Source organism: Protopterus annectens, chromosome 8.part0 (genome assembly GCF_019279795.1).
Source record: "Protopterus annectens isolate FY-2018-M chromosome 8.part0, PAN1.0, whole genome shotgun sequence".
Classification (NCBI taxonomy): domain Eukaryota; kingdom Metazoa; phylum Chordata; order Ceratodontiformes; family Protopteridae; genus Protopterus; species Protopterus annectens.
The window spans coordinates 93,141,787-93,166,736 of NC_056741.1; the positions used below are offsets into that span (position 1 = coordinate 93,141,787).

Here is a 24,950-nt window from a genome sequence, read left to right on the forward strand (position 1 = left end):
GTGCGCGAGAGTAAGCACTTTTAAGCAGTAGTCAGTGGGTGTGCGCTTGTGTGTGCTTAGCTAAGCGTGTGTGCGTGAAGCTAAGCGACACTGTGCAAAGCCGCTTACAACTGCTTAAAAGTGCCTTCGTCACTCTGAATGACAAGCCTGTAGTCTGCTCAGCAGCAAAATAAAATTCCCCTGTCAGTCTCAAACCCAGGAAACACTAGTCTGCATGACTTACCACTAAGCCATGACTGATATACAAGAACTTTGTGCTGAAAGCAATATATCATGAAATAGAAGGACTGAATGTAAAGGGAATATAGGAAGGCTATTACACAAAGCTTGTTTCTTGTATCTTTACTGGCAATTCTTGTGGAATTGCATTACATTAGTGTGATAAGAGAAACAGCCATGCTAGTAGTTAATAATGTGACAGTAGCACCTTGCAAACCCCACACACTATCAGAGCAGGATAAACACCGCCATATTTGAATAGGTAAGAGGCCAGACCTACCAACTGTGATTGATTTGCAGGGATGTTCCTGATTTGCAAACAAATGTTAACTGTGCCCCACTGACTCCCTGTGAAATGTACTAACAGTAGGCAGAAAGGTGGGGAATCCCACGTAATGGTAACTGTCAATAAGTTAAAGTGGACACTACTTGCAGGTCAGAAATGGTGTAGTAATACATATGCTCAAAATACCCCACAGTCACAACTGCAGAATATCTGAAATATATCACGGGTGTATCCCACTGATATGTACCATTCCCTGAGGCTGCTCAAATATACACCTGAGAGTATCTGAGGCCTGCAAGTGTCAGAAACTCACAGGCATATCAGCCTGTCTGCTGTCACACACTCTGTGAATAGCTGTAGAATTGCTTCCACAAGCACACCCTCATGTAGGAGTACAACCCAGAAATATCAAAGGATGTAGCCATCTAATAAAATAAGGACAGTATAGCAGTTTACAAGCACTGCATGTGCCTGATATTCATAACTGTTAGTACAAAGTACAAGGCCGCACTACTGCTCAGCAGCAAAATAAGATACCCTTGTAGATGTCAAACCCCACACCTTGGCCTCACCAGACTGCATGCAGTACCACCAAACCACACCAAACATATAAGAAATTGCTGCTGAAAGAAATATATCATGCATTACAAGGAGTGAATGTAAATGGAAAATAGGAAAGCCATAGCAACACATTCCAGTAAAGACAAATAGCAGGCCTTCAAGGAGTGAATGTAAAGGCTAAATAGTGAAGCCATAGCAACAAATTGCAAGAGCTACTGTTGTATACCAGTTAATCCACAAGTCCCACAGGAAAGTACATACTCCCATGTAAACAGTATTAGTATTATTAGGTGTGAGTTAACATACACACTGAGAAGAATGAACTGGAAGAAACAACAGTCAGGTTTCAGTACAACATGCATTTCAGTGCCTACAACACAGCCTTAGATATGAGAGACATACCAACCTTCTGACTCACAGGACAGTGTCCACAGCAAACCAGCATGGTCCCCACCTTGAAAAATTGAAAGGGCTACACATACCTAACCTAACATTTTATAGCAGTGTCCTGAAATCACAGTGAGAACTGAAATTACCACACAGCAGGCTGCATGCAACTAGTAAATGGTGGCTAACAATTGGTGCAGAGGCCATCACATGAACATGTGCAGATACCTACAAAAGCAGCCTGTACTCCCAGTCGACACATGCAATAATATCATTGCAGCAACTGGAGGGAGAGAGAGAGAGAGAGAGAGAGAGAGAGAGAGACCAAAAAAAAAAAAAAGAAATAAAAATAAAAAACCATCAAGACAGCAGCAAGCCATACAGCAGCAAGGCAGACAGCCAGCAGCAAGCCATACAGCAGCAAGGCAAACAGCCAGCAGCAAGCCATACAGCAGCAAGGCAGACAGCCAGCAGCAAGCCATACAGAAGCAAGGCAGACAGCCAGCAGCAAGCCATACAGCAGCAAGGCAGACAGCCAGCAGCAAGCCATACAGCAGCAAGGCAGACAGCCAGCAGCAAGCCATACAGCAGCAAGGCAGACAGCCAGCAGCAAGGCAGCCAGCAGCAAGGCAGCCAGCCAGCAGCAAGCCATACAGCAGCAAGGCAGACAGCCAGCAGCAAGGCAGACAGCCAGCAGCAAGCCATCCAGCAGCAAGGCAGACAGCCAGCAGCAAGCCATACAGAAGCAAGGCAGACAGCCAGCAGCAAGCCATACAGCAGCAAGGCAGACAGCCAGCAGCAAGCCATACAGCAGCAAGGCAGACAGCCAGCAGCAAGGCAGACAGCCAGCAGCAAGCCATCCAGCAGAAAGCCAGCCAGCAGCAAGGCAGCCAGCCAGCAGCCAGCTAGCAGCAAGCCATCCAAAAAAGCTGTCAGAAACAAAGATAATGTAAACTACATAATCTATTAATCTACATACTGTGAACCCCCCTTATGTGTTAGCAGTCTGTATCTATATGTATATGAAGATGTGCATAGGGCAAGGGACATACTGCAACTGTTAGTGAAGGCTGGACATACATAGGTAGTTGATGGTTGCTATGTGCACATATCAATGTAGGTTGTAGTACAACGTACAATGTACAATGTAGGTTGTACAGTAATGGATGTTTAGAAGTATGTTAGTGTGTGTATTTTTGTGTGTAAATAAAAAAAAAAAAAAAATATATATATATATATATATATATATATATATATATATATAATATACATATATGTGTACATAGATAGAGAAGTATGTATAAATAGATAGACATATATAGATAGATAGAATATGTATATACATATATATGTGATAGACACATACATATATAGATATATATATAGATACATACACATATACAGACAGATATGAATGTCTAGAGATATGTATGTATATGAATATCTCTCTCTCTATATATATATATATATATATATATATATATATATATATATATATATATATATATATATACTGAGAGAGGCACATGTGTGCAGATGTATTGCAGCAGGTGCCTGGTGACAAAGGCATGGACTGAACACCAGTGTGGATACTGGAGTACCATACCCCATTCCAAAACACTTTAACCACTAACCACCACATAGGTGGTTGCCTGCCTACTACTGGATGTGTCAGAAGGGAACATGGGAAACAAGTGTACAATAGCCTCCCCTTTGATATTCACAGTGGCACACTAGTTTTGTAATCCCTGTACATGGTATGTGTCATCACAAATGGTGTGTCAGCTAGGGAAATGTAGGTCACTGAACCCCTCTACACCTCACAATGTCCTACACGGTATGTACCTCCCATGACAACTACAGCAAGGGAAAAGGACAGAGACATACTAACAAACAGTGATAATGCCCTCAAACACATTACCTATGCAGAGTGACTGACAAAACCACAGATAGATTGCCTTTCATACTACCTACACAGAGGTTACCACTGCTGGATATACAGAGTTATGTCACACCCATACCAGTTGTCCAACCACCATGGTAACACCTCACAATCTGTCCAGCCTAAATGACCTATGGCCATCATCCTTGGCACCGCAGTAAAGAGCACATGCTGTAGGTACAGGTTCCTATCCACAAATAAGCCATACCCTGGAGTAAACCACCCAGCATTTAGAAGCAAGGCTCCTTATTAGGAGATGTCAGACATACCCCTGATGAATGTTATACAGATAGGTAATATGCCATATGAGTCACCCTGTGTAACTGTTTGACAGGAGCAAGAACAATCACATTACATGTGTCCCAAGGGGCAGGGTAGCATAACACTATGCTGCCGTAGGCCTAGGGCCAATAGCATAGTACCTACCTATGACACAATGCACACACACATGTACTCATTGCAATACCAACTATGTGAGGTGGAATGAGTGTGCCACTGACTGTGTGCAAGGTCTGTAATGGTGTGATTGCTCAGCATGACTTTGTGTATGTCATGGTAGTGTGTGTCCTTGGTGTGAGGCCAGAGAAAGATGTGTCAGTTATTGGGATACAAACATACTACATTTCCATATGTTGTGCTGTGGTTCCCTGTATATGACTGTGGTGTAGGTAGGGGTATGGCCGCAAAAACTAGGGTGCATTACCATTGAAACTGTAACTGTGCATTGCATGCATTGCATGGGATGACAATATTCCCCATCCATTAGCTTGATACATACCCCCAGTGTGAGGTTGTGCATTGGACCTCAAACAGTGTGCCGAGTGCTGGTGTATACTTGTTTGTTGTATGGAGTGTGGCACGCACTGTCACACAGTTGTTGGCTGAGCACTGATATGTGGTAATTTACATGTGTATCCCCTGATAGACAGACAGATGCTATATATGGCAGTTCAGTGATATCAGTACAGTAGAGTATTATGTGTGCCATATTACTTGCTCACATATTTTTCTTTTCCTTCCAGGGCAATGGTGCATCAGCGCAACCCCTGTTATTCGGCTGCAGAGGATGAGGAGATACACCAGAGCCTGGTGCGGGATTTTTCCACACTCTTTTCCCGGACCAGCCAGAACCAGCAGGAGAGGGCTGCACTGTGGCAAGACCTTGTCCGTCGGGTAAATGACATAGGCATGCATAACAGGACATATGAGCAGGTACGCCATCACTGCAGTGATTTAATTAGAAATGTCCATCTTTGTGCATCTGATATCCACAGGCAACAGCTTGCCACAGGTGGTGGGGTACCTATCCACACCCCCCTCACCAGACTAGAGGAGCTCCTCCTAAGTGTTGTGGCTCCAGGCCAACAACAACAACATCCACAGACATGTGTAATGATGGAGGCTGGAGCCACCCAGCATGTGGACATGGAGTGTGCAGGTAACATGCCATATCTGTAGTTGACTGTTCTCTGCACTGGTAGTTTATGCATGTGTGAGATGTGTACTGTGTGTGTAGCTGTTATCCTGGAAATTATTGTGCAAGATTGATATTCTCAATATCAGCAGTACATCTGTGAAAGCCAACTGTTGTACTACTGTACTGTATCATACTCACAGTATCAATGGCACAGTTGTGCCCACTGACAATAACTGTCTTATTTGTGCAGGTCCCTCTGGAGTAACAGCAAGGCAGCCAATCCATGCTGGTGAGTGTGTAATAACAATACTATTAATACTAATGATAATAATAGTAATAATACCCTCAAACAGTATTGTGTATGTGTTGGATTGCAGGTGTGTGTATGTGTGTGTGTGTGTGTTTGTATCTCATGTACTGAGGAGTGTGCATGTGCCCATGTGTGCATGTGTGCATGTGCGCATGTGTGCATGTGTGCATGTGTGCATGTGCCCATGTGTGCATGTGCGCATGTGTGCATGTGCACATGTGTGCATGTGCGCATGTGAGCATGTGCATGTGTGCATGTGCGCATGTGCGCATGTGCGCATGTGTGCATGTGTGCATGTGCCCTTGTGTGCATGTGTGCATGTGCCCGTGTGCATCTGTGGTAACATTGTGTACACACTGTAAACTGTGTTTCCTGTCTTCCTCTCACAGGTTCTGGTGTTGCTCTGGTGGTGTGCAGCAGGGAACCTGAAGCCACTGCTGGGGATAGTGATGATGATGATACATGTGTAATGGCATAGGGAGGTGTGACAGGGTCTGTTGTTGGTCAGCCAATCGACAGTACACAGCAGTCAACCCCATCAATGCGTACAGTCATTCTGCCGACACATCCATTGTCACCAATGTCCTTAGCTGAGGGACAGCATACAGTGAGCATTGACCAGGGTAATGTGGTATCAGTGGCACATGCATCCCCTCACAGCAGTCATGGCCAGAGTCCTGACATGGTACCACACAGGCAGATGTCCAGGGGTTCTCGTGGGAGCATCTGTGGTCATACTGCCCCTGTCAGACGTGCCCACAGAGGTCTTTCAACCTCAGCTATGTTCCGGGCTGTAATGCAGGCACAGGCATGTATGGAACGGTACACCAGACAGGGTCTGAGGGAGCTTAGAGCACATTGCACTGCTATGAATGACACTATGCGTGACATTGCGGCTGCCATCCATACTGTCGGAGAGGTCATTGACAAATGTTGGGGGGACACATTAGAACTGTTCCACAACTACATGTCCATGAGCCAGGGCAATGCAGGACGGTTGAGGCGTCGACATGGATGTATGCCAGCAGCATAAGCAGCTGGCAGTTGTCGCAGACGACAACAAACCTGCAGCCGCTCACATAGTGCCAGTACCAGCCCCAGCAATGCTGGGTCTGTGCTGTCATCAGACCGCCCTAGGAGACCACGTGCACATGGCTCTGGACATTCCCAGCAGGGACATGTGTCCAGTCATCAACCAACTGCTTCTGATGACAGTACCCAGTCTGGCTTAGTACCTGATACTGTCCGTACCACCCCTGCCAGGCACAGGCCCCGTGTCCATGGCCAGAGACAGTGATCTGTATGACCTGGCAGGTACAGTCTGTGGCTGTCCACAAACACCCGTATATGGCAGCCATGAGGTGGAACTGTGTGCATGCATACACACATGCATAATGCTTACACCTAGGGCTAACACATACACACACACACACCGCATCAACATTGCCCCATGTTGTACTGTTGTCCCTCACTAACACACACACATACATGTCGATTGGATGTGTCAATGGCAGACTCGGGCATACCAAGTACACACCCTGTGCATATGATGAAACTGTGCCACCTCCTGCAATCTGTAACATTGATGCAGGAACAGGATAGCATGGTGCTGATGCACAGGGTGACTACATAGAACTGTAGTAATATTATCATGTTGTTAACAGTACAGTGTAATGATATCATTGTGGGTATATCCCAGCATGTCTGATGCATTAACAGTATGATTGTCATTGTAGTTTGTTATACACCAGTGTTAATTCCAAAAGTGTAATGTCTGCACATCTTTGCATTCTGGTGGTAAGGCTGAAAACACAAACCCACCTACATAGGTAGCACAGGGGATAAGAAAATGGAAGTAATGATACTCAATGGCAGACATGTAAACTGCAAGATGCATGCAGTCCAAACTCTACTCAGCATGGAGAATGTTGATATCTGTGCAGTAACAGAAACCTGGTTCAAGGCTCCCAAGAGCACCCTAGCACTACCAGGTTACACCTCATACCATGCTTGACAGCCCCAAAACATGGAACTAACTATGAAAGGAGGGTGAGTCTCAATAAATGTCAAGGATACCCACACCCCCAGGTTGGTGCCACAGCATGAAGCATCACAGACTATCCATGTGCAACTAACAGTGGGTAAAACTGCCTTCCAGTTCATAGCCTGCTACAGACCACCCTCCTAAACCCAGGAAACCCACTTGGCCTACTTAAGAACACATGAATATATGAAGGTGTCTCCAAACAACATTATATTTGGCAACTTCATCTACCCACACATAGACTGGGGGCATTACTGTAGCTCCAACACTCTAGGCCAAAGGTTCCTAGAATTCATAAACTCAAATGCTATGGAACAACTTGTTTCCACTCCCACAAGAGGGGAAAACATACTGCATCATCACCAACATGTGGACTCTATGCTCCAGACCAGAAGTGTATCCCTCATTGGTAAGATGACACCATAGAGTAATCTCACTGTATATTCACATACCAACCGCAGCCCCTGCACAGAAAACCACAGTGAAAAAGTTGTGTAAAGCAAATTCCATGTATTCACATGAGGCAAGCTTCACACATAGGAACTATTTAAGGTCACAGGTACATATCTCTATGTGGCACACACATACCTCATGTGTGCATTGAAATTACTGTTATAATATATGTCATACAATAATAAAAGCAACACCCACCATACATAGACAAACTGTGTGACAAAAATACACATGGCATTTGTAGGATTCAAACCCCTACCAAACTATGCTATGATATTTGAGAGAGAGACGCATTAGCAGAGCACACTATTTGCATTACTCAGATGTTTTTTTTCTCCTGCTATACTTATAGGGTGCTGACATCATCAGTCTTTACAAAGAGGAATGTACATCATGTAATGTGTTATTCCAGTTGGCAAAAGGGCCATTTCTTTCAAAGAGAATTGCACACACCCTGCCCCCACCCCCAAACACACACTGAGCATTTGCAGGATCCAAACCCCTACCTAACTATGTTATGACACTTAAGAGAGATGCATTAGCGGAGTGTGCTATTTGAATTACTGGGTGGGGTTTCTTCTCCTGCAGTATTTATAGGGTGCTGACATCATTATTTAGAAAGAGGTATGTACATCTATTACTATCCCTCAGTATGGGGGATAGAATATATATGCATTAACAGACGCCTACTTCAGGGTCACATATGCACATCAGCACTGCCAGGTTATGTTTTATACCATGCTTCGTGACCACAGGACTTGTAACACACAACACAACTAGTTCAGACCACCCCTCCCATATCCAGGAACCACACTTGGCTTCCCTGGGAACAGTGTAGGATATGAAGGTGTTCACATACACCATTACAGTGGTTAACTTCAGGTACAGGAATATTGAGTGGGGGAACTACTCAGGCCTCAACAACATCACCCTACAGCCACTACAATTTGTGAATCCATGTGCTATGGCAGAACCAGTCACCACAGCCACAAGGGGGAATACATATTGGACCTGACCATCAGCAACATGGGGACTCTATGTTCCACACCAGAGGTAGACCACCATTGTTAATATCTGACCATAACCAACTTTCCCTGGACATCCATATCCCATCCCCACCCCCAGGCAAGGAAATCACTGCAAACAAAGTATTTCTCAAAAGCAGACTTTGCACTTGTGAAGACTGGGGTGGAAAACTTCAAAGGACCCATGCTGGAGGATTATAAAGCCCAATCTGCAGAATCCTTTACAAATGCATTCTATGAGCATCCGGAAGGTTTGCATTGATCATGCTATCCCAAATGAAACCAAGACTCCTCCACAACAGGAGACCTGTCCGGTTTACAGCTTTATAGCTTTCCCTGTTTCTATGAACAACTTGTGTATCTGTGGAAGATGTTTGAATATGAGAGGAATCCACTATATTACTTATGTCTCTGTTGTCATTTAACTGTGTGCAGTGGGCAGATTGCTGTGCTGTGGAAGGTTCCTGGCTTAACACATACAAATGCCAGATATGTGTGGCCAACTGCTATACTGAGACATGGCCTAAGTGTGTGAGCATGCCCAGTTCAGGCGTTCCATGACTTGTTGCCTGACATATGTCTCATTTATCAAAGTGTGCGAGCATGCCCAGTGTGACCTTTCCATATGTTGAGATCTGAGGTCCACCACATTTGTGGTTGTGTGTGAACTTCAACAATATTTGACATTTATAGTTGTGTGTTGGAAGTCATGTTGTGTTCTTACTGCCCAACTGCTTTGTGTCTGAACCCAACAGGGATTATGCTGTGCCTGCAGGGTTTCCATGGGATAGTTTGCATACACTTGTCAACATTCTTTCATACTGACCAAACACTGTAATATTGTATAGTGTACGGGTTCAGTACTTTCACTGTGGTGGACAGTATCCTGGCTTTCAGTCCTATCACTGCTTTAAATATTCATACTGAGCACACCAGACTGGTTAAGGGCCAGTTGTGCAAATATGACCATGTTGCATTTTGTTCAGCTATGGCCTACTTAAACCAGGCTTGTCCAACATTAGTAGTGCATTCCGCAACTTGGGTGGACATTGACAAACTCTAGGCTATGTGCCCTAGGCCATTTCTAATGCTAGTCAGAGAGTGTGTTTGTCCTTCAACACACATTTTAACTGGAGTTTGCCATGACATTTTTCAAGGTTAGTATACTGTGCCTCTGTGTAACCGTGACATAAAAGTGATACCCAGGGTAAACCTACAATCTCCCATCCACTCATCAAGATTCCTCTTGAAGAGAGTCAATGAGGGACTCTTTGGCTAACCTGGACTGGGAGTTTACTCAAGAGTGGAGGGAGCTTCTGGGTTATGGATCAATCACTACAGCATGTCCTATTTATGTCAGTGCTGAGGTACAGGTCTCTCATGTGCATAGCTCACTGGCATTCATATTTTACAAGGTGCAGCATGTGCATTGATTCCAGCTTGGACATGGCTTTATACATCAGGTACAGATTGCCTCTGGGCAAGCAGTATGGCACTGTGTGGAGCTGCAGTTTGTTTAATCAGGCAACACATGGCATCTGTTAGAGCCCTTTGATCCTCCTGGTGAGGTACTTTTGGGGTCTTTCCAGTTGCTGGAGGTGTCTGCTAAGGTACATCCCACAAGGGCCATTGTACTCAATTGTGAGCCTGATGAAGGATGACTGAAGAGGTACGATGACCTCCCCTGATCTAGATGTGAATACCTTCATGATTAGGTGGGTATATGAAATGTTTCTCTAGCCACTACAGCCACATAGTTGTCAAATGCAAGATTTCTATCAACTTGTGTCCCCAGGTCTCTTATTACTTCTAAAGTACTTAATGGGTTAACACCTATGTGGTAATTGGTGGGCATTTACTGTTTTTCCAAAGGGGATGACTATACACTTTTCTGCATTTAGCTTGATGACATGGCTCTGGCACCAGTTGTCTGTTTCTATGAGGCCCTTTAGTAGGATGCTTGTGTCAGCTGGAGGGTCAGATATGGTGCCCAGTTTGTAGTCATCTGCATACTTGTTCAGACACAGTCCTTCCATGTTGGCCTGTACCTCTGGGAAATATATACCAAACAAGGGAGGTCCCAGGACCGAACCTTGTGGGATGCCAGTTGTAGCTGGTTTGTAGTCTGACATGGCTGCAGCATTTCTGACCATGTCAGTTCTGTCCTTGAGCTGGTTTGCAACCCATCTACTTGAATAGGGGTTTATATTTCAGCTGGTGAGCTTATCTATAATGAACAAGTGGGGTATTGTATGGAAGGCTTTTGCAAGGTCCAGATAGGCTGTGTGGACCACTTTCTCCTCATCAATGGCCTTGGTGACTCTTTCAAATGACTCAACCAGGTTTAAGGGGCAGGATCTGCCCTTAAGAAAGCCACACTGGGTAGGGTCCAGTGTCTATAGGTCCCCAATATCTTTATTTCTGAGGTCCATGATGATCCTTTCCATAGCTTTGCAGACCAAGCTAGTCATGATTCTGGGGTGATAGTTTGCAGTATCCATTCAGGCACCACCTTTGTGGAGAGGGACCACTGTTGCTGTACACTGCTCTTTGGGTACATATCCTGTGGTAAGGCTGAGATTGAGCAGTAGTTTTATTTGGTGTTCAATTCTTCTTGGAGTTCATGTTGGACGCAGCCCAGGACACCATCTGGTACCATTGATGCTGTGTGTTTTGCTTTGGAGATGCTGGCTGTTACCTGAGCATCTGCAATTTCAGGGGGCCAGCACTCTGCTGGGATAGATATTTGGCCTTTTGGTGGGGGGGGGGGGGATTTTGCACTGAACCTGTCAGGTTGGATGTTGGCAATGTGTGTGGGTTTGGTGTATTGTTTGTCATTTTGGACTAATTCTGAGCATATATATGAATTCCCACCCAGGTTCCTACCATCAGTTAAGAAAGCCTTGTGATTATCCTTAGTGTCCTGTACAATTTGTATCTTGTAGCTGGCCTTAGAGGATTTTATGTGTGGCTATAGTTTTTTGCCGTAATACTGATCAGAGATTACTTCCCTTTTTGGGTTTTGCTCTATCATGTAGTAGCTTCCTCCTTCTCTTGCATGGTTTGGTAATGGCTGGGGTCCACCAGGCTGGATGCCTGTGTTTATGGGATTGGGTCTTGGTTTTATTTGGGATTGCATAATCCATACATTCCTGAAGGTGTTCATAGAATGCATTTATAAAGGGTTCTGAGGTCTGGCCCATATTTTCCACAGGCACAAGGGCTTTAATGGATTCCACCTCAGTTTGGAGGAGTGCAAACTTTGCTTTACACATGTTTTTCACTGTGGTTTTCTGCCCAGGGACTGGGGTCAGGATGTGAATATCCAGTGAGATTACTCTATGGTCTGATCTTACCAGTGAGGGATACACTTCTTGTCTTGGGCATAGAGTCCCCATGTTGCTGATTATCACCTCCAGTATGCTTACCCCTCTTGTGGGAGTGGTAAGTTGTTCCTTAGCATTTTGGTTTATGAATTCTAGGAACCTTTGGCCTAGGGTGTTGGAGCTAGAATAATGCTCCCAGTCTATGTTTGAGTATTTTCAGTCGCCCAATATAATGTTGTTTGGAGAGACCTTGATATTTTCATGTGTTCTCAAGTAGGCCAAGTGTGGTTCCTGGAGTTAGGAAGGTGGTCTGTAGCAGGCTAAAAACTGGGAGGCACTTTTAGCCACTGTTACTTGCCCGTGGATAGTCCATGCTGCTTCTTGCTGTGGCACCAACCTGGGGGTGTGGTTATCCTTGACAATTATTGATAGTCACCCTCCTTTTGTAGTTATTTCCATGTTTTGGGGCTGTAAAGCATGGTATGAGGTGTAACCTGGTAGTGTTAGGGTGCTCTTGTGAGCCTTGAACCAGGTTTCTGTTACAGAACAGATATCAACATTCTCCATGCTGAGGAGAGTTTGGATTGCAGGCATCTTGCAGTTTAGACTTCTGGCATTGGGTAGCATTACTTCTAGGTTCTTATCCCTTGTGATACATATGGAGGTGGGTTTGTGTTTTGAGCCTTACCTATTCAGGGCACTATGGGGGTGACAACAGTCTTTGCTAGTATCCAAAAGGCCAGGGGTGATAGGTGCAAGCCATCCCTAGCGGGTGGAGCATCGTGTCTTGCTCAGCATGTCATCCCAGGCTGACAGGCATTGTATCCCCTTTGACTAACAGCAATACTTAAGCCAATTGTTGTAATTGATCATCTTGTCTTCATATTGTGGCATCATGCTTGGTGAGGGTAGGATGTTAGTCAGGGTCATCAAGTTTGCATATACTACATGGTGTTACATTGCTTAACACATGGCAATCATGCCTCAGGTGGTGCTGCAGGGCTGCCTATGTTGAATGCACATACTACACTCCCTGTACATGTTTGAAAGCAGGTTGTATCAACTTAGGCATCCCTTTTACTATATGTGTGAGTCAGAGAGAGGTATCATTTCCAGGGTTCCTACTGAGCCAGTGTATGTGCTATGCGTTGCCTCTTTGCCAAGGCCAAGGCATACTGGGCACGCCTCCTTCTGCCTATTGGGGCAGGCTCAGGTTGTTCCTCCTCCGAGTCACGCTCTGCCTGTGATGGCCTTGGCAATGGTGGGGGGCTGTTTGGCCCAGCCCTATGCTGGTCCTGCTGCAGCTGTGTTCGCAGAATCATATTATGTAGCATAGCACATACCATGACAATTTGGGTAGATGTAGTTGGTGAGTACTGCAAGGCTCCACCAGATGTGTCCAGGCACCGGAACCGTGACTTGAGCAACCCAAACACATGCTCGATTACATTTTGTGTTTGTGCGTGTGCCTCATTATGGCTTTCTTGTTCAGGTGTGTGTGCATTTCTGATGGGTGTCATCAGCCACGGCTCCAGTGCGTAGCCAGCATCCCCCACTAAGTGACCATGTGGGATGTCCCCATTGGCAAATGTCTGGTACAGCTGCGTCAGATGCCAGATATGGGAATCATGGTAGCTTCCAGGGCAGCCAGCACACACATTCATTATTATGCCCTGGGCATCACACATGACCTGGCAGTTGATGGAGGGGAAGCCCTTGTGGTTAATGTAGGCCCTACCCCGCTCACCGTCTGGTGCTTTGATGCGTATATGCGTGCAGTCTATTGCACCCACTACCTCAGGGTATTCTGCTATTTGCTGGAAGAGACGCATATTGCTGGCCAATACCTCATGGGAATTGGGGAAATATACATAATCACCGACATGTGCTGACATGGCATCCAGGAACTGGTGCAGTACCCTGGATGCTGATGCCTGTGATATCCCCATCATATCACCAGTTGGTCTCTGGAAGGTACCTGTTGCTAGTATTCTTAGGCCAACACATACCTTGGTTTCCACTGGGATGGGTTCCCTTCTGTTGGTTCTGTGTTTGAGGCGTGGCCTGCACAGCTCAACAATTTGCTGTAGGAGGTCTCTGTCCACTCTATAGCGCTCCACTATCTCCAGCTCATGTAACCCCTGGTAGGTGACCCTGGGCCTGTACACTCTTCTCCGTCTCCTCACTGTGGGTTGTCCAGCAGCATTTGCATAATCACCACCCTCAGCATGTTGCATATGTCTCCTTATAACAGCTATGGCAGCCCCTAGCATTTTTGGTCTGAGTGAAGCTTTTTCAGTTTTCACTTCTAATAGCTTACTCCAGTGTTGCAGTGTCTCTTGAGAGAAACATACTGCACTGTTGTTTGCAGAGTTTTAAGTGCTGGGCTGGGTTACTGTTCTGCCTGTGTAATTGCCTGCTTCTGATTGTTTTCACCTGCTAGCTCTGCCAGTATTCCCTGCTAGCTTCCTACTATTTCTTCTGCTTCCTTTTTTCCTTTCTGTTTCCTCAGGGGGGAGCGACGCGCATACAAGCGCAAACACGCTCACAGCGGCTAACATGCGCGCACACATGCTGAGACAAACTAGAATCTGCTTATTCGAGTTAAAACGCACACACACCAGCGCAAACAAGCTTACAGGTCTTTAAACAGGCTCCTATATGCTTACTTCGGCTTAAACGCGTGCACTCACACTTACACGCGCGCACTCTAACTTACTCGTGCCTCCCAGCGCGCATACGCTCGCATGCACGCCCAGCAAGAAACTTTGGTGTTATCCATAGTGTACACCTTCCATTTCTTGGCTTTCCCATACCTACTTGTTGACACACCTCTTTCCATGATGTGTGACTGACATCTTTCACATGCCACTGTGCTCCAATGAGCTTCATTTCTTTCATACATACTCCCCTGTGATGTCACCTATCTCCTACTCTGTTACTCCCCCTTATCCTACTCCTACACTCCAGGGAATGTGCTCATTTGCTATGTGACAGTGTGATTCACTATCCTAACACTCATTTACATAGGACTGCCTACTAATGCTTAGTTACATGTCTTACACTGAGCTTCCCCCCTTAGCAACCCCTACTCGGTGGCCATGTTGTTTTCAGCCTGCTATTCCCTTACATTGTAAATTCATGCTTTGCATAAAACCCACGTTTGTGGGTTTTAAATTTTTATTTTTCTGTTTTTTACAACGCAGCCCGTTTGCGCGGTGCTGCACTACGTTTAAACATCGGAAAAACTTTTTATTTTATTTTTGCATGGGGGTACGTTGCCAGTGGCCACATATTTGGCCATTGGCATGCTTTCTGGAACATATGCAACCTTTATTTGGAGCTGACAAGGATCCATTGTGTTATTTGCAGAACGGTACTCAGTTGTCATCTGAGTACATTTCTGTAGATAACACGGCTCTTACACGGACAGGTTTCTGCTTCCTGGATCGCAAAATTACCTCATTTGCATGCCTTTCGGCTGCAAGTGAAGTAATTAGCATATCCACGCCCTATCCGTGTAAGAGCCATTTTAGGAGCTCTCTTACACTCCCCTACAGGCTGTTCGTGGATCGCTCGTTGAACATGATGGCTGCATGGAGCCTTACACTACTCTTTGACTCTGTGCAAGCCATTGTGAATCCTGCCCATTATCATATGTGTTTTAGTTGTAATTAATCATATAAGTTCTGCTAATTAACATTTGAGTTGGTTACAAACCTGTAATCATTTTACACTAATCTTTTGAAATGACAGTTGCTAAAACATAGCTACTGTAACCTTATCGAAAATGTTATCAGAGGACGCTGTCACATTCACTTATTTAGCAAAATCAGTTTTAAACTACATTTTTGTTTTGCTTTTATAAACTATTAGCACATTATATTATGTAGGACTTCATTGTTAATAGTGTTCACCAACTAGCACCTGTGGACCTCAATCGGTGTGAATGCACGAGATCTCACAATACACATAGGTAAAACACCATAAATAATAGTCTTTGCAAGACAATAGGCTGCTTTAATTTTGAAAGTAAGAAGCAGTAATTTGAAACCCTAACCCTATGGTTAGACGATTAAAACGTTTTCAAAAATGAATTGTTAAGAAGAAAGAGATATTTGCAGTGTGCTGTATTGTATACTTACTCTATGCCTTTCACTGAACTGCAGTTTGAAAAGGGCCTGTCAACCCAGCACCATTGTCCTTCTACTTCAATATCCGTCAAGCCAATCCAGTATGAGGATTGATTTACTGTATATTGTTCGAGAAAATCCTGTAATGGAAATAAAAAAAAGAAAGTTGTTAAAAATTGATAGCAGTGCGCTGCGATTCATTCGTGCATCATATCACATGACTTCATTATTAAATGGTAGTACGGGCTGTGTTCATGGGGCTTTGCAATGCTAAAACTAAGGGGGCTCACCATATAAAATGGCCAAAAGCTAATTATGGATGTACTAGACAACAGTCTGTGTATGCATACTGAGAGTAAAGCCACACAGAAAGAAAAGACTCTCGACAGATAATTCAAAGGTATATCAGGATATTGGAGGGACATCACTACCAAGGCACACACAGACAGCATGAATATCATCAAAATAAAGCCATGCTTTTGTACTTAAGGCAGTATACATGACTCCAAGCAATGCTAAGGCTGCCACTTCTAGCTACACTACACTACAGGAACAGCAATATGAGTGTGCAAACCACAGTGCTCAAACTGTTCATCACAGAACTGGGGAGAAAAAGGGGTAGAGAGGAAGGGAGCAAAGAACAAGTACCATGCAACTGCACAGAAGGGAGGGCTAATATCATAACACCAAGATAGATATAGGGGTAGGTGGGACTGCTGGTATGCTTTGCTAACAGATGAAACCAGATGGAAGCAACTCCAGGCATTGCACACCAGGATGGTGTCATGGGTCATTTGCCAATGGCCTGGTGACCAGTTCCCACTGATCAATTAACTCAATATGATGCTGCAGAATGTGCTCCATAGTTCCAATATGGATATTCAGCTGGTGGTGTATCTCAACAGCCCCCCAGCTTGTACACACTCTGTAATGTCACAACAAGTGAAACCCTTTGTCCAACTTCAAAAGACAAGTTTTCACCACCCCTTCTCCTCAGAGACCTATAAGCATGATATCAGTGTACCCTCCCATGTCACCTCCAAGAGATGAGCCTTTGCCCTGTCCTGACTGACTGACACAGGGGGTTGTGGGGTGCCAGCAGCAGTCACACTGGCTGACAGAGACTGAGGTGAATGTGACAGAAGTACCTCTTCTGCCTCAGATGGATGCATAATTAACCTAAACAACTGCAATGTGTAAGTGCACACCTGGCACCAACTTCACTATGTCTGTAGGTGATGCATATTATTCACCATACCATTACAGTATGACATATACAGGTATATTAATTTGTGGCTCTGAAGTCTAACATTGCCAGCCCTGGAGCCAATAGCATCTGCCAACATATGTTTATAATATAATTTTACTTTATTTTATTTCTTAACTGGGGTATGATACTGATAGAGATGAACATTCTGAGGCTCAACCAAGGGTATGTAGCTCACCAAAATATGATAGTAAAATCAAAATATAAGCAAACATTTAAATTGGATACACTGTTAAGAATACAATTTCAGCATGCATTAAGCTAAATAAACAGAAATGCAGTTTCAGCAGCTATTAAGATAAATTCGATAATAGTTTGGAAGCAGGGATGAGCAGGTAACAACAGAAGGCATGCAGACAGTTGGCTGTGAAACTAGTTAATACGTCGTTATTAACAAAACCTTACTAAACCCACAGGTAATTAAGAAGCTGAAGATGAATAGGGGAGCCTGAAGTATTGCTACTGGTATACCTAACATGGCTGCTGTAGTATACCTAACATGGCTGCTGTCCTCTAATTTGTAAATCATGGCATTCAACCTAAGTGAGTATAAATAAATAATGCTGTCATTGTATATGCCTCTGAATCACTCTTTATGTTTCTTTCCAAAATTTATATATTCTGTGCTGCTCATTTGTCTGGGAACTCTTATTTACATTCTATTATGTACTCATTTGCATGCACTGCACATTGTGCAATTTCCAGCACTGAACTTTCACCCAGACAGTCTTTGAATTGCAAATGCTTAACACATTACTGCTGCGAGCATTAGTTTGCAATCTGCATTGTTCAAACCATCTATGAATCCCAGCATTATTATTTAAGGACAGGGATTGGCTGTGGTGGTGCAGCAGTTGGCATTGTCACCTCACAGCAAGAGGCTCTTCCGTTCGATTCTTGGCTGGAGTGCCTTCTGTGTGGAGTCTGCATGTCCTCCCCATGATAGACTAAAATTTAAAAGACATGCAGGTAGGTGTGTGTGTGTGTGTGTGTGTGTGTGTGTGTGTGTGTGTGTGTGTGTGTGTGTGTGTGTGTGTGTGTGCCTTCTCTGAAGGTTGGGCACCGGGCTGGCAACTTGACACTGTAAAAATCACTGCCAATCATAAGTGGACTGGAGATCCACTGTGGTGACCCATTACTGGGAAAAGCTGAAAGACTTTAGTTAGGGACGGGCAAAGGGGGCAGGATGCAAAGTGGTAGGGGTCTTGGTTTTTATTGCATTTGCAGTCTAAACTGAACTTTTCTGGGGTATACAAATGTAGCAGCTTCTTGTAAACAATAAAGTTTTTTTTCCCCCTCAGGCAAGAGTGAAGAGCTTTTTTTCCCTAGAAGACTACTAGTTTGGGTGATGGCAATGGGTGCAAAAACAACTAGCTGCACCTCTAATTAAGGAGCACCACTGTTTACTTCTGGAAGCTCTGTTATATATTTTAGACCAGAAGAAAATATTTTTCATGCAAAGGCAGCATGAAGTAATATTTTCTTGTTTTAGTAGTAAGACAACCAGTTTCTTTACTGAATGAAATATATTACATAAGCTGGATGTAAACTTTAGCATTTTGTCCACCTTAATAATGTGTGCTTACCCTAACCCTATATCTTATCACAGAAAAACCTTTTCCATGATATTATCACTGCACAAGACAGTGAGACACACCTATACACAGCAATAGACATGCAGAATACTAAATCTATCCCCTTACTCTGACCAGTAAACACGTGCACTAACACCACTGATCATAATTAATCTAATACATTTTAAATAAATCTCCCTTATAATTAGTGTTGTATGTACATGTACTCAGTGTAGGCTAGAATTAGATGAAATGTGCATTATATCACTTTTCAATTATATATATATATATATATATATATATATATATATATATATATATATATATGTGTGTGTGTGTGTGTATACATACACACACATGCATATATATGGGTCTACTTCACAACATTGAAATTTCATAACGTTGAATTTCATAACATTGAGACCATAACATCAAAAATTCAAAACACTGAAAACCCAAAACTTTGAAAACTCAGAACATTGAAAGTGTGCTTCATAACACTGAAAACTACATTTCACAAGTAAATAAGATCTCCTCTACCTACAACAACACCTAAATAACAAACACGCTCTACTTTCAAGCCCCCCATGCATCCCCTTGTGGGGGTCTCTGCCCCCCACACCCCCCCATAAATTAAATATACTGACTTCAAGATCACACTACAGTGGAAAAAAGTTAATTTCCAAACTTCACTGTATGGTGATTGCAGAAAGTGTGTTTGTTAGTTAGGTGTTGTTATAGGTGGGCAGGATGTTATTTACATATGCATTATAGTTTTCAGTGTTATGAAGCACACTTTCAATGTTCTGAGTTTTCAGTGTTTTGGGTTTTCAGTGTTTTGGGATTTAGATATTTTGGTCTCAATGTTATGAAATTCAATGTTATGAAATTTCAATGTTATGAAGTAGACCCATACATATATATATATATATATATATATATATATATATATATAGATAGATATAAATGCACTTAAATATACACACACATACTTTTATCATAGGTTCATAGGTTCATAGGTAGATACTAGGCTATCTGCCCTAGGGCATTTATAAGCCTAGCCAGAGTGTATTTGGCTTCCGCCTCCCTATTAGATTAGCCTACTGTGCCTCTGTAAAGTAGGTCACAGAAGGTACCCTTTAAGATTAGTTTACTGTGCCTCTGTCTAGCAGGGACACAGAAGAGATCCCAGGGGTGAATTTGCGATTTCCCATCCACGCGTCCAGATTTCGCTTGAAGAGGGTCAGCGAGGGGCTATGTCTAACATGAATTGGGATTCTATTCCAGAGTGAGGGGAGCCTCTGGGAAATTAATCTGTCCCTCCAGCACGTCCTATTTATTTTTGTGCTGAGGTTTAAGTCCCTGTAGCATGTAGCTCTAAGGGACTTGGATTTTTTGAGGTGGAGCATGTCCATTAATTCTGGGTTTGACATGGCTTTGTACGTCAGGCATAGATCGCCTCTGAGTAGGTGGTAAGCAACTGAGTAGAGCTGGAGTTTCTTTAGTTGAGCTGCATAGGACATCTGTTTATAGCCCATAATCCTCTTGTTGAGGTACTTTTGGGGTCTCTCCAGTTGCTGCAGGTGTTGGGTAAGGTACATCCCAAAAGGGGCATTGTATTCAATTATGGGCTTGATGAGTGATGAGTAGAGGGGCACAATGACCTCTCTTGATCTAGATGCGAACCCTTTCATGATAAGGTGGTCTATATAGAAGGTCTTTCTAACCACTTTGGCAACGTGATCATCAAAGGAGAGATTACTATTTACGTTGGTCCCCAAATCTCTAATTACTTATTCCGTACTTAATGGATTACCACATATGTGGTAATTTGTGGGCACCTTGTTTTTCCCAAAGGGGATGACTATGCACTTTTTAGCATTTAGCTTGAGGCCGTGGCTCTGGCACCAAACATCCGTCTCTGTGAGACCCTTTTGGAGGATGCTTGCGTCAGCTGGAGAGTCGATTATGGCACCCAGTTTGCAGTCATCTGCGAACTTTGTCAGCCATAATCCCCCTGTGTTAGCCTGAACCTCAGAGAAGTATATACCGAACAAGAGAGGTCCCAGAACTGAGCCCTGTGGGACGCCACCTGTAACTGGTTTGGATTCGGACATGGAACCTGTGATGCTGACCATGTGGGTTCTATCCCTGAACCAGTTTGCAACCCATCTTGTGATATAGGGGTTGATATTTAAGCTGGTAAGCTTATTTGTGATGCCCGAGTGGGGTATTGTGTCGAAGGCTTTTGCGAGGTCCAGGTAGGCTGTGTGGACTACCTTGCACTCATCTATGGCTTTGGTAACTGTTTCAAAGAAATCAACTAGGTTTAAGAGGCAAGATCTGCCCTTAACAAAGCCAAATTGGGTAGGGTCCAGTGTCTGGAGGCTCCCAATGTCTTTGTTTATGAGTTCCATGATAATACGCTCCATAGCTATACAGACCAGACTAGTCAGGCTTATGGGGCGATAGTTACCAGGGTCCGTTTTGGCACCACCTTTGTGGAGTGGGACCACTGTAGCTGTACGCCATTCTTTGGGTACATATCCTGTAGTAAGGCTAAGTTTGAACAGTGACTTAATGTGAGAGTTCAGTTCTTCTTGGAGCTCATGTAAGACACAGCCTGGGACACCGTCTGGTCCCATAGATGCTGTGTTTTTTGCTTTGAAGAGAGCAGCTTTCACCTGTGCATCTGTGATGTCAAGGAGGTTACATTCAGTTGGGATAGGCATTTGCTCCTTTGGGAGGGAAGGCGGAGAGAAGTTTGCGCTGAATCTGTCTGCCAGGATGTTGGCTTTGTCTGTAGGTTTGGTATATTTTGTACTATTATGCAACAATTCAGAGCATATCTGGGAGTTTCCGCCCATATTCCTGACATAACTAAAGAAGGCCTTGTGATTATCTTTAGTGTCTAGGGCAATTTCTCTTTCAAAACTGGCCTTTGATGATTTTATGAGGGATCAAAGTTTCTTGCTAATACTGATCAGAGATGCCTTCCCTTTTTGGGATTTTGCTCTGTCATGTAGTAGTTTCCCCCTTCTGTTGTATAGCTTATTTATGGCTGGGGTCCACCAGACAGGTCTCCTGTTTTTGGAGGAGTGAGTCTTGGTTTTATTTGGGATAGCACAATCCATGCATTCCTGCAGGTGCTCATAGAATGCATTTGTAAAGGATTCTGCGGATTGGGCTGTATTATCCTCTGGCCCAGGGGCTTTGAAGGATTCCACCTCAGTCTTGAGAAGTGCAAAGTTGGCTTTTGAGAAATTCTTTACAGTGATTTCCTTGGCTGGGGGTGGGGACGGGATATGGATGTCCAGGGAAATTTGTTTATGGTCTGATCTTACCAATGAAGGGTTTACCTCTGGTGTGGAACATAGAGTCCCCATGTTGGTGATGACCAGGTCCAATATGTTGTTCCCTCTTTTGGGAGTTGTTCCATCGCGTTAGAGTTTATAAATTCAAGGAAGCATTGGGCGAGGGTGTTTGGGCTTGAGTAGTTTTCCCAGTCAATGTTTGGGTAGTTGAAGTCACCCAATAACATAGTGTTTGGAGAGACCTTCATGTTCTCCAGTGTTCTCAGGAATGCCAAGTGGGGTTCCTGTAATAGAGAGGGTGTTCAGTAGCAGGCTACAAACTGAAAGGCAGTTTTGTCCACTGTTAGTTGCACATGGATGGTTTCCGATGCTTCGTGCAGTGCCACTAACCTGGAGGTGTAGGTATCTTTGATGAATATAGATACTCCCCCTCCTTTTGTGCTTTGGTCCGAGTTTTGGGGCCGAAATGCATGGTATGAGTTATAACCTGGTAGTGCTGGGGTGCTCTCAGGAGCCTTGAACCAGGTTTCTGTTTCTGCACAGACATCGATTTTCTCCATACTGAGGAGAGCCTCGAGTGTGTGCATCTTGAGGTTTAGACTTCTGGCATTGAGTAGCATTACCTTTAGTTTTTTTATCCTTGGGTTGTCTATGGAGGTGGGTTTGTCCTTTGAGCCTTGCCTAAAAAAGGCACTATGGGGGTGGCAAGAGCCTTGGCCAGTATACGAAAGCCTAAGAGTGACAGGTGCAAACCGTCCCTAGCAAAGCAACGTGGCTTGTCGAGCATGTCATCCCAGGCTGACAGACACTGGATTCCCTTTGAATGACACCAATACTTTAGCCAATTGTTGAAACTGATCATTTTGTCTTTATACTGTGGCATCATTCTTGGTGAGGGCAAGATGCTACTCAAGGTCAGGGTCATACCAGCCTGGGCTACATGATCAGAGAGCTCCTCAGTGTCTCTTTTCATGTAGTCCAGGGAGATGCATCTCAGGTCATTCACACCAGCATGGACAATGACGGAGTCATACTTGTACTTGCTTTGGAGTGACTTGAGTGCTTACATTATGTGGTGGATCCTGGAACCCGACAGGCAGCTTACAATGACCTTCTCCTTGCTCAGTCTGGTGAGCGGGACGTCAGTGTGCCGGACAATAGAGTCCCCTATAACAAGTGTATTTGGTGTGTTGTTTGGCCTTAAGGGCTGTGACTGTGAGGCACACTGATTTTGTGAGATATGTGATTTGTGGGTATTGTTGAGGGGTGGCTGTTGCTTGGATACCTGCTTAGGAGGTCTTTGCTGTTTAGGCAGATTTTTATTTAGAGCCTCCAGCCTATTGTAATCACTTATTCCAAACAATAATTTCACTAAGTTAAGCCCTTCACCCTCAGCATTGTTAACTAAGATGTAGCCTTGGCTTCCTAAACTAGCACTGTCACTTTGATGGTTTACTATTAAAATCCAGAAATGCACTCATGTTGCTAAAATATAATGTTGAATATGAAAACTATTTAATGTCACAGTTTTGAACTACATTAATACCTATGGTTTGGTATTCAATGTTATGAAAATCCAATAAAAAACAAAGAGTAAAAACACTCCAAAGGTAGCCCAGTGGTGTAATAACAGTACAAAGCAAACGTATAAAGCATAAGCCACCATTTTATGAGGATACAGTACTCTGTTTATTACAAAAATAATAAAGAATAAAAACGGTAAGACCTTTCCCGACAAATATCACTTTTTCAGACCACTAAAAAGATATCCACACAGCATTCTTAAATACATAAAGCAATAGAACATCATCCAATGAAAATCTAAACACAAATAAAATACAATTAAATAATTAAGAAGTCAATTGCTTTTTGCAGTGACACTCTTGGGCTTGCCTTGGTGGATTTTTTAGTTTTGAGTTTGTGGTTTCCACCTATTCATGTTTGGGATGATTTGTATTATACATCAATTAAAATCTTTCCAGTCATTATCAGTCAAGTATTACATAGCTCATTCAAATCCTACCTTCTTTCAAACCTCATTCCTGCTCTGCATATATTGTTTGAACGAGTCCTATTTCTTTATGCAGTTTGTTCCTACCCTTTTCTAAGCATACCAATTCCAGTTGTTTTATCTCTGTTACTTTATGCAATACTTCTAGTAAAGTTGGTTTAGACTTTGATTTCTATTTTCTAGTAATTGCTTTTTTGGCAGCCACCATTATTAGACACAGCAAGGCCTTACCATGTCTAGGCAATTCCATTTCTGTATCATAGCTCAAAAGAGTAATTTCCTTAGTTACACCAATTTTCTCACCCAGTATCTCTGACAGAGCAGAATGCAGGGAATCTGTAAAGTCTGCCAACTCATTACACACCTAGAAAATATGTTCCCAATAGTCTATTTCTTCCCCATCACACCTCCAATATTTGCTGTCTACCTAAGGAAAAATTATTTGGAGTCCAATTGGGGTATAGAAATACCTATGTAAACACTTCCAAGCAAAAATCCTAAATCTTCTATACTTTGTTGCATATCTTGAAGATATACATATATCCTGATTGTTTCTTTGTGATTTGCTTATCCAAACTCTATTTGCAGTCCTCTGATTGATTCTTATAACTGTCATGCAATATTCTGAAGGCTCTATTAATTATTCCTTCTTTAACAACAGCTTCTGTTCTAGATTCTACT

The 24,950-nt window shown here is 43.5% G+C and overlaps 1 protein-coding gene across 1 annotated transcript in view; it reads right to left on the reverse strand.

Annotated features, from left to right (window-relative positions):
* Positions 1 to 24,950, reverse strand: part of LOC122808666 (CD209 antigen-like protein C) — a 739,543-nt gene that overhangs the window by 177,767 nt on the left and 536,826 nt on the right. Inside the window, exon 5 of the mRNA XM_044079642.1 lies at positions 16,116 to 16,243. Within this exon, the coding sequence (XP_043935577.1) occupies positions 16,116 to 16,243 (128 nt within the window). The remainder of the gene's footprint in view (positions 1 to 16,115; positions 16,244 to 24,950) is intronic.